Raw genomic sequence first — 14,704 nt, 5'->3', positions numbered from 1 at the left:
CAGGTGAGAATTCTTTGTTCAGTTCTGAGCCCCATTTTTTAATGGGGTTATTTGATTTTCTGGAGTCCACCTTCTTGAGTTCTTTATATATATTGGATCTGATTTAGGATAGGTAAAGATCCTTTCCCAATCTGTTGGTGGTTTTTTTGTCTTACATTTCTAATCTCAAAACTTACTACGAAGTCACACTGACCAAACAGTGTGGTATTGGGGTAAAGAAGACGTCATTAGTGGGATACAAACAACAGGCTAGAGGAAGAACACCCCGGTGGTGTTAACAGTCAATGGGATGTCAAGACAATTCAGGGCAGAAAGGTCTCTTTCACAAATGACGTTAGGACCCCACATTAAATACAAAATGAACTCAACATGGATTAGTGACTTCCCTTAAGAGCTTTGGGCTGGGAAATGGCTCAGCCAGTAAAATGCTTGCACATGTGCAGTTCCCCAGCCACCACGTTAAACAATGCCAAGTGCAGTGGTGTGCAGATACGTATCTGTAACATATGGCATTATGTTGAAATTATTATTATGAAACTATCTCTTCCCTTCTTAGAGACTGGTCACTTACGACCAGAATCCCACTGTGTCCTCAGCTTATCTTTAACCTGTCTTTTAAAAGAATACTGTAACAACCAAACTTACTTGTCTTGGATTTCAACTTTTACAACCTACACTAATGCAAAGCTGTAATCTTAAATTATGTACTCTTCCATGCCCCCGACTGAGAATAATGCATGTGTGTATATATGTGTTGTGGTCATTACTTGCTAAAAACAGCAAATATAGGCTGAAAGCAATCTTATAAAATAAATATCCCCCACAAATATGGAAGACAACTTACGGATATCACCTGATTGTGTTTGTTATCTGGACCAGCTAGGTCAGCTGAACTCAGTGGCTTCTGCCTGTAAATCCTGTTAAAGACCTCTGCAGCAACTCCCACTTCATGAAGACAGTCAGAAATGTAAGAGAGCAGGCAGGCGAGCATAGATTCAGACTCATATAACAGACACACAGAAAAAAATGGAAGACACAGGGAGACAGAAGTAGAGAACTCAAATCTGGTTTCACTTTAGGTTAGTTTACACCATGGGGAAGTGCTTTCTAATTTATTTTCCTAAATGCAACACTGACACATTATTGGCAACACTGAGTTTAGCACTAATGTATTCAAACCAAAGCAGTAACCCCCACACTGCAGTGACAAGAAGGTCCTGGAGCTCGCTGGTTATAAAATGAGCACAGCACTGACACATAATCCATATGAAGAACTTGAAACATGTGTCTTAGTTAGGGTTTTACTGCTGTGATATGACACCATGATCAAGGCAACTCTTAAGGACATATATGTTTATATGTTTAGAGGCTTATATGAACACATAGGCTTATATGTTCAGAGGTTCAGTCCATTATCATCAAAGTGGGAACATGGTAGCATCCAGGCAGGCATGGTGCAGGAGGAGCAGAGAGTTCTACATCTTCATCAGAAGGCTGCTAGCAGAAGACTGGCTTCTAGGGAGCTAGGATTAGGGTCTTAAAGCCCATGCCCACAGTGACACGCCTACTCCAACAAGGCCACACCTTCGAATAGTGCCACTCCCTGGATCAAGCATATACAAACCATCACACCATGCTAAATGAAAGACATTTGGAAGCAGACTCAGAAACTGCTATCCCTAAGAGATGGCAGAAGCAGTGGGCCCTGGGTTTTCTGACTGCAGCATCCATGTCCTTTGTATAGCTTATAGTGATCAATGTAATTACAGGGGCAGAAAGCCTAGAGAGTAATGAAGGTGGCATGCAGATCTGCTCCTGTGATCAAACCATAATATCTTGTCAAGCTCAAAGGCAATCTATAACCAAAAGTCTCAGTCAAGTGAAGTGGAAAGTTCTGGTTTCTTTGGAAAGTCAGTTATGTCAAATGATGTTTTGCTAAAGCAAACATGTGAAGGGGTGTTTCCCTGAAGCAGACATAGGTCAAAGGACACATGATATTAAGTATGAATATAAATATAACCCAACAGACAGTGGGCAACACTGGATGGTATTGGTGTGCCCTGCCATTCCTTGCTAGTCATCGTTTGTAATGACTTCATGGAAAGAAACACAACAAAAAACCTTCTAGTGGTGTTCTGGCCACTTCTTGCCACTTCTACGGACTTGGGCTGATTGGCGGAGTGAAGTGGACGTTTCTGGATATGTCAGCTGATAGACTTGTGTAGAGTTTTGTTAAGACAGACTCACATGGTGTTTTGTCTGACCCACGGGAGGGTATGTGATGTTTGAAGAGAGTATAAATATGACTCAATGGACAGTGTTGTCTGGCTTGCATAGCTAGGTTTGCAATGTTTCATTAGTCTTGAATCTTTGTCTTTGCTGATCTTCATTCCTTGAGGGAGGCATGGCAGAGAACTTCTCCTGGTATCTCTGCTGGTCCTAGTGGCTCCTGCTGACTTGTACGCCCATTCTGCAGAGGCCTGGCTGGTTTTGCTGGGTGGTGCCACCACTGCTGACTTGTGTTTGGTATCCTACTAACACTGCTAACTGGACTGCTGAGATCCTGACAACTGGGGATTGAAAACTCCCCAAGGAACTCCTTCTACACAGCATACAGCAGCATACAGCAGCGCCCGGGGCTTCTTCTGGGCCAGCTGCTGCTGCTGCTGATTCACATGAACTGAACTGCTGATGTCCTGACAATGCAGACTGGATTTGCTCCAAAGAACTATGTCCACACAGGCCCACTCCCCCTGTATCCTAATAACCTTTTCCCCACCACCTCTCGTAGGCAGTGGGCTAGAAGGGAGGTTAAGCCACGTAAGTGAAAACTCTAAGTATTCAGTCAGGTGCCAGTTGGGTGAGTGTCTCTTCACTGCTGCCTTCCTTCTATCTTGCCCCTCCACAGATTAGGAACAATTACTTACAAAATGAAAACAGGATTGCTTTGGATAAAGATCAAGTTTCTGTTGATAAAGGAAAATGGAGAAAATAAAACCAGAACAGATTTGTTTTGTGGTCTATCCTGGTCTGGAACTCTGTATGTAGACCAGGGTGGCCTTAAACTTGTGTAATCCCCTTGCCTCTGCCTCCTGAGTGTTGAGGCCACAGGCATGTGCCATTGTGTCTACATCAGAGGAGATTTAAAGACAAAAATTAGAAGTACAAATCAAAAATATAAGGAGAGAAAAAACAAGATCTATAATTTTTACAAAGATGTTTCCTAGGTGCTGATATAATAATTAATATAAAAGAGAAATTTACATCTTTCTGTTCTCAGAATAGCCACAGCTCCTGGTCCAAAGAAGCTCTCAAGCAGGCAGCAGCTGCCACCACGGATAACACAGTGGACTGCATGTTTCCAATCCATGTATCTACCAGTCTCCAAGCTAAGAGAATGCAGCCTCTCGCCAGCTTCCTAAGGAACAGGTTTTCACAGCCCTCACCACGGATGACCCAAAAAAGCTGTGTGCATGCGCAAAGTCACAACACGAATGTGCTAACCCTGGTGGGTGATCACATTTCATCAGCATTGACAAGACTGGAGAAATGTCTACACATGACACCACAGGTCACTTTACTGTGGCACAGTTCTGTACCCGAGAAGGCCACTTACAAATTGTTCAAAGTGTAAAAAAGGAACCCCTCATCTGAGGCCCCACAGAACATACAGCATCTCTACCTGATTGCTTATCGTGGTCAATATCACCATTCATTTATCTGCAGACTGGCAAGGTTGTTGAGAGCCAGACTGACCCAAGGATTTCTCAGAGGCCTGCTGGGATCTGAAGAAAGGACAAAGGATGAGACTGAACAAGACCAGTTGGGGCTGGGGCTGGGGCCTCAAAGGCACCAAGGTTCCTGCTCTTCCTCCTGAGGAGACAGGAATATCAGTCCCAAGGCCACTGTGCTCAGTCCACAAAGCTCCTGAGGCACCTGCGTTTCCTTTGTGTGACATTGCTTGATTAACCTCCTTCTGACTTTATCCTATTGTGACAGTTTCTGTTGACTTTGTCCCATTTCTACCTTGGGAAGAGTATATAAGATGCTATACTCTTTTTTTCCCCCCAATGTAGGCCACAATATAGTAATGAACCATACTAAGTGGTATATCCCACTGCAGAGTGTGGTCTTATTCATTCTACCAAATAACCTGCATTGGTTAAGGTGATTTAATAAAACCTTCCCCAAAAATATAGCTTCTGGTAGATGCTGTACTTTTTAATAAGCTTACTTGGAATAAGGCATAGCTTGTGCAAGACCTCCAGGTCCCAAACTTATCTGTCTCCTAACCTTCTGATCCTCTGGTCCCCTCTCTTAAGATCTGTCACTGAAGAACCATCTGGTCCAGCTTACAAGATAATTGATTTAATAAGTTTTGCAGCTAGAAACCTATGTGTGGTGACCAGAGGTACTGGCTTGGGAAGAATTGGTGGTCACATGTAGTCCATGTGAAAAATGCCAATGGCAATGGCTTTGCCACAGCTTTCCAACATTTTTGTTACCAGCATAAGAAAAAACCTAGAATTTTCTTCCCTGGGGAAAAGGACTCAACTGCACATTGCTAAGGAGTGAAAGAAGGTGGAAGCCAACAAGCAGAGGGTGAAATGTATGAGTTGGAAGGAATACATCTTTGATAAAGTAGTACAATCAATTGCCAGAAAATGAAAAAAAAACAAAAAACAAAACAAAACCAACCACTTTGTTACAAATATTAGAAAGAGGAGCTGTCTGGGCTCAGGTGAAAGCTCTTGTTGCCATGGCAACCTGAGTTCAACACCCAAGACCCACATGGTAGAAGGAGAGAACTGACTCTCACAAGATGTCCTCTGACCTCCACGCATGCACTGTGACACACATGTCCCCTCTTCCACAAAGAAAATAAATAAAATGTAGCAAAGCAGAGAGAACAGATTCACTCCAAACAGGATGAGCCTTCAGCTCACTTTGGTCTCTCACACTCTTCTTAGGAGTTGTGTCCCAACCAGGGTGCACTTCTCTGACTTTCTCATCTTACCTTATTTTCCTGTCATACACTAGGCTTATTGATTCAACAAAAACTGTTGCTTGGTATCTACAATGTGCCAGGATCATGCCCAGTGACTGGATGAGTGACAAACACATTTACAGCGAAATAGAATTCAAAAGATGGCCACACACAGCAGGCAGGAGCCTCAATGCTGTAATTCCAGCATTCTGGAGGCTGAAGCAGAGCTAGCCTGGGCTGCAAGACTCTGCCTTAAAAATAACAAAACCAGGGGCTGGAGAGATGGCTCAGTGGTTAAGAGCACTGACTGCTCTTCTGAAGGTCCTGAGTTCAAATCTCAGCAACCACATGGTGGCTCACAACCACCCGTAATGAGATCTGACGCCCTCTTCTGGTGTGTCTGAAGACAGCTACAATAAAGAAATCTTAAAATACAAAACTAAAAAGACAGGCACAGAAAGGACATTACACTCATGAGAAAGGTGTGGGTACAGTCATTTAGCAATGGAATGCACTCTTGCACTCTCCAAGGTGGACAAGGTTCACCTCGACATAACCCCTTCAACAGGGTCACAGGAAGAGGCCCAGGATACCCTCAAATCCACGATCCTCCTCTCCAGTCCCTTGGGTACTGGATTGCAGGAAGCACTACAACCTTCAACCCAGAAGGACTTCTTCTGTGGCAATGTTACTGAAATCAAATTCTCCTTACAAGGAAGACCCAAGTCTGCAGGTCACTGGGGGCAATGCTCCAGTGCGTGTGAAGGTGATGACGACTATTCACATAACTCCATAACTCCTGAAAATAATAATTAGCAACTAAATACAGGCTGGAACAACAGCAAGCCTTGAACTTGATTGATCTTGAACTTAATTGCAGATTGGAGCTTGCATACCTAAGAGTAACAGGCAGTAGTAGGTTTGTGCTTAGAACACATATCAGGCCTGTATATGTGCTTTGGATCATAAACATATACAAGTATATAACTATATAACACAAGTTATAACAAGAGACTGATAAATAGGGATCAGATACTGCAAGAAAAGGGCAAACCCTGAGCGCCGGGAGGTCAGCGGGAGGGCAAAGGCACCGAGAGACAATGAAAACCAGGCTAGAGCGGAGGCCAGGGGAGGCAGAAGAGTTCACAGAGAAATGCTGGGAAGCATCAAGCTGGGTAGAGATATTTTCATTTGGTCTCAGAACAACTTATATTTGTTCAGAGGCTGGCTAAACACATCCACCCAGGGTCCGTCCAGTTGATACAGAACCAGGTTCCGGTTGGGTTAGTTTTCCGAGCCAGCATTGTCAAAATCTTTTGGCCTGTGGCCCACCCACAGGTTCCCTTTATATCATCCTGTTACAGTATTCATTAGTCTATGCTGTAGCTGTGGCTGCCTCTTTACTTGGCTGGATCTCTATCTTGAAATCTATGAAATGTATGAAGAGCCAACGCTGCATGTCTGTCCCCCCTGGCTGCAGCCTCTCTTGTGGGTACATTGCTCACTCACTGGCAACAAGGCCGCAGTGCTGTGAAGAGCTGTCAGCGCTTATCTAGTATCTGTAGCCAACACCCAGTTGGGATAAGGAAGAAAGCAGGCATTATCCCAAGTCAGACAAGAACGCTCCATGGGGGCTCCCCCTCCGTGTCAGTCCCGGTGCCGGTGCTGGGTGGGCAGCACACACTGAGTGGATGGACGCTCAGACGCCCAGGGGACAATGAGTCTTACCATGTCGGTGGTCATCACTTTGGCTACGATGTGGGTTATCGTCTTCCCAAAGTCTCTCTTCCCTTTTCTACGTCTCAGAATCCTCGGAAAGAAAGGTCCGTGAACTCTATAGTAAAAAAAAAAAAAAAGTGTGCATAAATTAACATGGAAAAAACTCAACCTATCTTCACTTTGTAAGCTACCATGGTTTATAAACCATAAGCATGCTAAGAGTGAAAGATCCTGACAAAATATAAAAGATCACAGAAGCCCTGAAATTGGCAAAATAGATTTCATTGTTAGCAGAACTAGTTTCACTGATTTAGAAAAATAGAGGTGCACAATGCTCTGGCCGCTCCTCGAACTCATGTGTCTGCCAATGTTCTGACCGTTCCTTGAACCCAGGTGTGTGCCCACTGCTGCACCTCACTGCCAGGTGTTTGTGATATTGGTTGCTGGGATAGAGTCAGAAAATCTCCCCAGCAACCACAGCCGGGGCCAATCCGGAGTTGCTACACCCGCACCAGACTCTTTCCTTGTACCCCTCCCATACCCATTTCTTGAGAATAGACATTGTTTAGATCTGGAAATCCCCTACTCCCCCATTCTCCTTTCTCCCCTGAGGGCCTATAAAAACTGGGACCCCTTCCCCCTCGGGGTCGACTCCTCTACCCCTGCGTGGGATACAAGTCGTCCCCAGAGCTCTGGCTTTCCCCGAATAAAGCCTCATGTGGTTTGCATCAAGCTTGGTCTCTCGTGAGTTCTTGGGGGTCTGCTATTGTCCCTAGGCCTGAGTGAGGGGCTCCTCACAGCAGTGGGCAACTTGAGAGCATTTAACAAGAGCTTTCTTTTTGTTTTGTTTTTTTGTTTTGTTTTGTTTTGTTTTGTTTTGTTTTGTTTTGTTTTGTTTTGTTTTTTGAGACAAAGTTTCTCTGTATAGCTCTGGCAGTCCTGGAACTCACTTTGTAGACCAAGCTGGCCTCGAACTCAGAAATCCACCTGCCTCTGCCTCCTGAATGCTGGGAATAAAGGCGTGTGTCACCACACCCGGCTAACGAGAGCTTTCTTATCTAGTTATTTATTTAAATTGTTTTTGTTTGGAACAGGATATCACCATGTAGGACTGGTTGCCCAGAACTCTACTTGTAGACTAGCCTTGCCCACAGCTCACAGAGATTCTCTTGCTTCTGCCTCCTAAGTGCTGAAATTAAAGGTGTCCACTATCGCACATGGCCAACAAGATCTTTTAGATAACTTATGTTTAAACCCTTACATTCTAAAATCTTTTCATTTTTAACGGACTGTTCTTTAAGATGGAGAAATCTGTATGTAGCCTACTCTAACCTTTGCTTTGGCCCCTCTGACTTTCCATCACAGTAGGAAAGATCCTGATTTTATTTCATAATCCACTCTTGCAGACTTATACAAAGCAGAGGTGGGTTGTATCTTGTGATCTGGAGAAGTAAAAAGTTTTGGGACATATTTAAATTTTTAAAGGGTTATTTTGTCTTTATGTGTAGATGTGTGTCTGTGGGAGAGGGGCCACAAACAGAAGTGGGGGGTCACTTCGCTTCACCCTTTCTGAGCGGTAGTTATAGGAGGTTCTGAGCCACCTGACATGGTGCTGGGAACTAATCCCAGCTCTTACAATACAGCAACTGCTCTGCACTGCTCAGCTGTCTCCTCGGCCCCCATGGTTTTAGAAACCATTAGTGAACAGGTTGGTTTGCTTCTAAGGATGTGACTTATAAAACCACAGCCTGCTTCCCTCTGGACAGAATGATCTCCGTAACATCGGCCTTCGACACCTCTACTACACTGGTCCTCTATCTTTTGACTTTTTTTTTTCTGTGTCCTGATTGCAGGAGACGAGAGCTTCAGGGTAAGTACTGACTCTATCATTCCTGTCAGCTCAAAGAGAGGCCTCCTTTCCTGCAGACAACGCATTTACCAGTCCTCCTCAGACTCAGTCTTTGGGGTTCACTGGATCACTTTACTGCTTGATGATAACAGAAATAGCTAATATTACAATAATTTTCCAATGTACTTAATTTATTAATAAGGCATCGTTATGACTACCCCGATTGCTACTTTCGTTGTTGTTGTTGTTTTTGAAACAGCCTCTCATGTAGCCTAGGCTTTCGTAGCTCCCGATCCTCCTGGTGATCATAGGCCGGGGTTATACATGTGCGCAGTCTCATCCACCTCCCTAAACTATTTTAATCAAACTTGTCTATGGGCCGGAAGCTACCACCAGAGAGTCCCCATGCTCTGCTCCTCTGCGACTCTCTTGATAGAATCATCCTTTACCTCAGCCGCAAGTCTTCCCACATCTTCAACAGCCCGCAGAGCATCACTATCTCGTAGTACTTCTTCCAGCACTCGACAGCCTCGGCCGCAGACGGGTCTTCTTTGATGTTGCTCTGGTACTCAATAAGCTCAACACGCTTGTTTTTGTACTTCTCGAGCGTTTTCTTGAAGCGCTGTGCGATGGGGCCGGGGATTGTCCCATCCTGGATGTCGCACCACCTGGAAAGGAACAGTGAGCTTTACACGTTCCCCTCCCCCCGCAGCTCGGCCGCTCTCCACTCTACTTACAGATTAATTCTTTCTTCAATAAGGGCAGTATAATTCTCACAATTTTCTTCATCATCCCAGTCTCTCCAAAGAAAATCATAAAAAAACCTACAATAAACCAAATTAGGATGACTGTGACTAATGACACCTAGACCATGCTCGAAGCTTCTAGAAAATTTTATGTCAAAACTTAATGATTTTATTTTATTTATTTATTTATTTTTTTTTTGGTTTTTTGAGACAGGGTTTCTCTGTGTAGCCCTGGCTGTCCTGGAACTCACTTTGTAGACCAGGCTGGCCTCGAACTCAGAAATCCGCCTGCCTCTGCCTCCCAAGTGCTGGGATTAAAGGTGTGCGCCACCACACCCGGCTCTTAATGATTTTTAATTTTAAAAAGTTACATTTATTTCCTTAAAGCAGTCTCTTTTATTCACCACCATGTGCACCCATAACACAGAGATCAGCTTGTGGGAGTTGGGACCAAAAAAACAAAATCAAACATATTTCAGATGCTCTCTTGGTTACTTAACTATCAACTTGACATAGCCTAAAGTCTCTTGAGGAAGGAATATCAGGATTGATTGCCCAGATCAGACAGCCTGTGGGACAGTTTGTGGGGAATCTGCTCAATTGTTAACTGCTGTGAGGGCCTAGCTCACTGTGGGCTACATAAGAAAGCTAGTTACTCGGAGCCTTCAGGAGCCCACAAGCAGCGCTCCTCCACAGTGTCTGCCTGCAGGTTTCTGTCCAGTCCTCACTTCCATGACAAGATATGTCAGTCAAATAAACCCTTCCTCCTCTAAGCCGCTTCTGCTTTCAGTGTTTCATCAGCACAATAGACAGGACACTAAGACAGACGGCCAAACACACACACAAGTGGGTAGGTAAACTGTCTGGACTGTGTTTCCTTTTTGAGACGGTGTCATTAGACGAGGCTGGCCTTCAGCCTCCTACACAGCTGGTGAACCTTAAGACTTCCATCCCCCTGCCTCTACCTCTCCAATGTTCAGACCACCCATGTCTATCACTGTACCCAGCTTCTAGAATTCGGGGTTTTGTTTGTTTGTTTTAATTTTTAGATTTACTTATTTGAGACAGGGTTTCACTATGTAGCCCTGGGGGGCCTGGAACTCACTATATAGACCAAACCGGTCTCAAACTTCTAGAATCCCACCTGTCTTTGCCTCCTGTTAGGATTAAAGGAATTCACCACCACATCTGGCTTTATAAAGTACAAAATAAAAACAGGGCAAAGCTTTTCTAATATCTAATACTTGTGCAATTTGTGACCAACAGAGTTATACATATATTGTGTTAATTAAGAACGGGTTAATTGAACCCATCAGTCTCAAGTCAATCAATCAATATAAAGTGTTTCTTTGAGCACAGCTCAGGCATGACATGAGCAGCTGGATAAGGTAATTGTAAGTCTTAGGAGTAAGAAAGCTTCGTTACCTTACAACTTCCAGGGCCAGAGCAATGTCTCGGACATCGGCGTCCTGCCCGTCCACGGGATACACCTCCAGGAGAGGCGCACTGTAGTCCAGCTCACCTAGAACCTCGTCCACCAAGTCCCGAGGGATATTTGCAATGTTAGAAGAAAAGGGCTCAGCCACAGAAACTGTCACTTTGAAACAAGACGACAAGTTCTGGCGGGGTTTACACGTCACCTAGGGAAAATGTCATACAGTAGGTTACTGCAAATTCACCAAAGCCACCAGGCTCTAGTCACAGTGCTGATTCTTCTAGATTCTTATGGCTTCTTGCAACCAACATACTGAATAATTCTGGATAGACAGTAAATACCAACAAGTTTTCAAGCACCTCCTTTTTAGTATATATTTATCTGTTTATTATTATTTTTTGGTTTTGAGTTTTTCTGGACAGGGTTTTTCTGTGTAGCCATGGCTGTTCTGGAACTCACCCTGTAGAGCAGGCTGTCCTTGTACTTAGAATTCCATCTGCCTCTGTGTCCAGAGTGCTGGGACTAAAGGCACATATCATAAGTGCCTGGTTTCAAGCATTTCCTTAAATGCATTAGCTTTAAAGTTTCATAAAGAGAATATGTTGTGCTGGATAGTGTTATGCCAATTTGACATGGGCTAGATTCATTTGAGAGGAGGGAGCCTCAACTGAGAAAAGGCCTCCGTAAGATCAGGCTGTAGTCAAGCCCATGGGGCATTTTTAAAAATTAGGATCCAAGGGGGAGGGCCTAATTTGTTGTGGGTGGGTCCATTCCTGGGCTGATGGTCCTGGGTTCTATAAGAAAGCAGGCTGAGCACATGATGGTGAGCAAGCCAGTAAGCAGCACCGCTCCATGGCCTCTACATCAGCTCCTGCCTCCAGATGCCTGCCCTGACTTCTTCCAATGGTGGACTATGATGTAGATGTGCAAACCAAATCAACCCTCCTTCCCCAGTTGCCTTTGGTCAAGGTATGTTTAAAGAAATATTGTTTACATTATATCATTTGTAAATGAAAGACCATTCCAAAAGGGCATTAAAAAGTCCTTGGGCTGAATAGATTTAGCTTCACAACTTTGTGGAATTAGTTCTCTCCTGCCAACTTTACTCGAGTCTCCAAGATGGAACAGGTTGTTAGGCTTGTTCACAACTGCCGTTCCCTGCTGAGCCAGCTTGCCAGCCACTCAACTTCACTTGATGAAATTTTAAATTTCATAAAAGTCACTGTGAACACCCGTATTAGCTAGCTACTTCTTGTTGCTGGGATAAAATCCCATGAGCAAGACAACTTATAGAGGGAGGCGTTCATCTGAACGTGCAGTTTGAGGTTGTGTAAGAGGCACGGCAGTGGGCTGCCGGACGAGGAAGCTGAGGAATCACATGTTCAACCACACGCAGGAAGCTGGCAGATCTGGAACTTGGAAGAGGCTCTAAACCCTCAAAGCCTGTCTCCAGGTATGTACTTCTTCCAGCAAGACTCCACCTTCTGGAAGGTCCATAACCTCTCCAAGTGAGGTCCAAGTTGTTCACACACACACACACACACACGAGCCCATGGAGGACAGTCTCCTTCAAAGCACTACCACCTTGAAAAAAAGCCTTTTTGTACTTTGAATGATGAGCATGGGTGTATGAAGGTGCCCACGGGAGGTGGGGTGTTGGAGCCCTCCAAAAGCTGGAGTTAGAGGCTGCCTGACATGGGTGCTGGGAAACAAACCTGAGTCCTCTGGAAGAAATACAAGTGCTGTGTTTCCAAATTCTGTTCTTCAATGTCTGACTGGAGTGGGTAAAATAATGGCCCCCACAGATGCTTGGGCCCTAATCTTTGGAACCTGTGACTATATTGCCATCCCAGCAAAAAGGGCCTTGCAGCTAGATTACCCTGGAAGACAGACATGAAGGGTTGTTCTGGACGACCCAGCCAGGGCCATGCCTGTCACATCTTCCGGCCTGGAGAGCTAGCTCCACGGTGATACGATGACAACTTGGTAATGCGATGACAAATTGAGCTTGAGGATGGGGAGAAATGCCACAGCCGGAGAACACAGGGAACTTCTGAAGGCTGGAAAAGGCACGGAAACAGATCCCCATCCCTGTTTCTAGAAAAGTCTGTCATTCTGCGTACACCTCACTATCGGCTCCGTTAGGCACACAGCACATCTCTGATCTATATAGAGTTAGAGGATCTGTAACCTGGCACTCTTAATACACCAAACTTATGCTCATTTGCTGTGGCAGAAACACAAAAAATAATGAGGATTGGGGTGTAACTCAGTAGCAGAGAGCTTGCCTAAAGTGCATGAAGCTCTGGAGTTAAGAGCTAGTCTGTCTCTTTTTGTCAGTCTTTCCATCTCTCTCTCTCTCTCTCTCTCTCTCTCTCTCTCTCTCTCTCTCTCTCNCACACACACACACACACACACACACACACACACGACACACACCATAGGTTTCTAGGGAGGGTAACAGATTTGGGTCCATAGGAATAAATTCTTATGACTTTAGAACAGAATGCACCACACAGTACCGCTGAGACTTGGCTTCAGTAAGACTCAAGGCAGTGGTGGCCACACCTTTAATCTCAGCACTTGGGAGGCAGAGACAGGTGGATTTCTGAGTTCGAGGCCAGCCTGGTCTACAGAGTGAATTCCAGGACAGTCAGGGCTACACAGAGAAACCCTGTCTCTAAAAAACAAAAAACAAACAAAAAAGAAGCAGAGCAAGACAGCAAGCAGATCTGAGCTCACTTTTTCACACAGCATATATATTTTAATTGCTTTCAAGTAGCTTGTGATGTGATAAATTTCAAGGTGCTACATCCACTCCAGTAGTGACTCTCTTGGCAGGCCTAAAAGCCTGGAAGCAGTCCCGAGGCAAAGAGTTTCATGGACATTTAGCCTCCTGGAACCTTGGCATTCCCATAGCTAGAATGCCCCAGATTTGTCCGAGATATTGTGGAGGGTCTTGCATGCTTTCTTATAGTATTTTACTGGAAAAGAGAAGTCTCAGGGCAAGCTTAGCAAAGTATACTTAGAATCTTCATTACAGCCAGGTATAGCAGACTACATGGCATATTAGAAGAAAGTTGGTGAATTCTTTTGACAAATGGAAATTCCCTACAGATACTTTAAAAAATAGCCAAGTTACTCTCATATGCAAGTATTTACCAAGGCCTAGGAAAAAGGGGGGTTGTGGTATTGCATTATTCATGAGAAGGTCTGCTAGAGCAGAACCCCTGGTGCAAGCTTCACAAGGCTCAAAGGTATAGCACAAATTGTGACTAGGGTGTGAAATCCTTACCTGTGATTAGCTGACTCTAGGCAGGGCTGTTTTATCTTTACTGTAAACATTACCTGGTTCCTGTCAGTACTTTGAAGGCATTCCTCTGTTTTGTGTCAGATACTTCAATGTACCTTGCCTGCTGTGACACCTACTCCTTTGTTTTCTGTATTAGATAAGACTGGTGTTCACTTGGTGAAGAATTACATCCAGATGCAGCACTCCCTGTGTGCTTGTCTGTCTGTCACCCTTTTCTCGCCAACTCCATGCTCACCTGTAATGGGAACCCTGAAATTTTTTCGCAGATTGAGGGAGGCCGACTGGGACTGGTCCGAGGCATCAAGGTTTTTCTTGTGACCAAAGCAACACACTTGAAACATCCCTCTAGGTCATGGAGACGGCTCAGTGGCTGAGTGCTTACCATTGAGCTTAACTCTCTGACTTTGAGCCCCAGAACGCACACAATGGAAGGAGAGAAGCAAGAAGCAACTCCTGAAAGTTGTCTTTGGACCTCACATATGTGCTGTGGTATATATACACGGGACTAGGCACTCACATACAAAGGTTTTCTTAAAATGTAAAAGAAAAAAAATTTGAAAAAAAATCTCAGCCGGGCGTGGTGGCGCACGCCTTTAATCCCAGCACTTGGGAGGCAGAGGCAGGCGGATTTCTGAGTTCGAGGCCAGCCTGGTCT

General features: G+C 44.6%; 1 protein-coding gene and 1 non-coding gene across 2 annotated transcripts in view; both read right to left on the bottom strand.

The window, feature by feature from the left end:
* The window catches only part of Shcbp1l (SHC binding and spindle associated 1 like), a 31,370-nt gene that overhangs the window by 12,133 nt on the left and 4,533 nt on the right, over positions 1 to 14,704 (bottom strand). Inside the window, exons 3-6 of the mRNA XM_021163377.1 lie at positions 10,727 to 10,941; positions 9,293 to 9,379; positions 9,005 to 9,223; positions 6,716 to 6,821 (exon numbers count right to left, since the gene is read on the bottom strand). Of these exons, the coding sequence (XP_021019036.1) occupies positions 6,716 to 6,821; positions 9,005 to 9,223; positions 9,293 to 9,379; positions 10,727 to 10,941 (627 nt within the window). The remainder of the gene's footprint in view (positions 1 to 6,715; positions 6,822 to 9,004; positions 9,224 to 9,292; positions 9,380 to 10,726; positions 10,942 to 14,704) is intronic.
* On the bottom strand, positions 4,070 to 4,209 carry LOC115032429. Its single transcript, XR_003838108.1, has one exon. It is a non-coding gene; the product is annotated as a small nucleolar RNA SNORA4 (small nucleolar RNA).

This window comes from Mus caroli, chromosome 1, assembly GCF_900094665.2.
Source record: "Mus caroli chromosome 1, CAROLI_EIJ_v1.1, whole genome shotgun sequence".
Classification (NCBI taxonomy): Eukaryota; Metazoa; Chordata; class Mammalia; order Rodentia; family Muridae; genus Mus; species Mus caroli.
The sequence above is the reverse complement of the archived record's forward strand: the minus strand, read 5'-3'. Positions and strand labels throughout refer to the sequence as shown.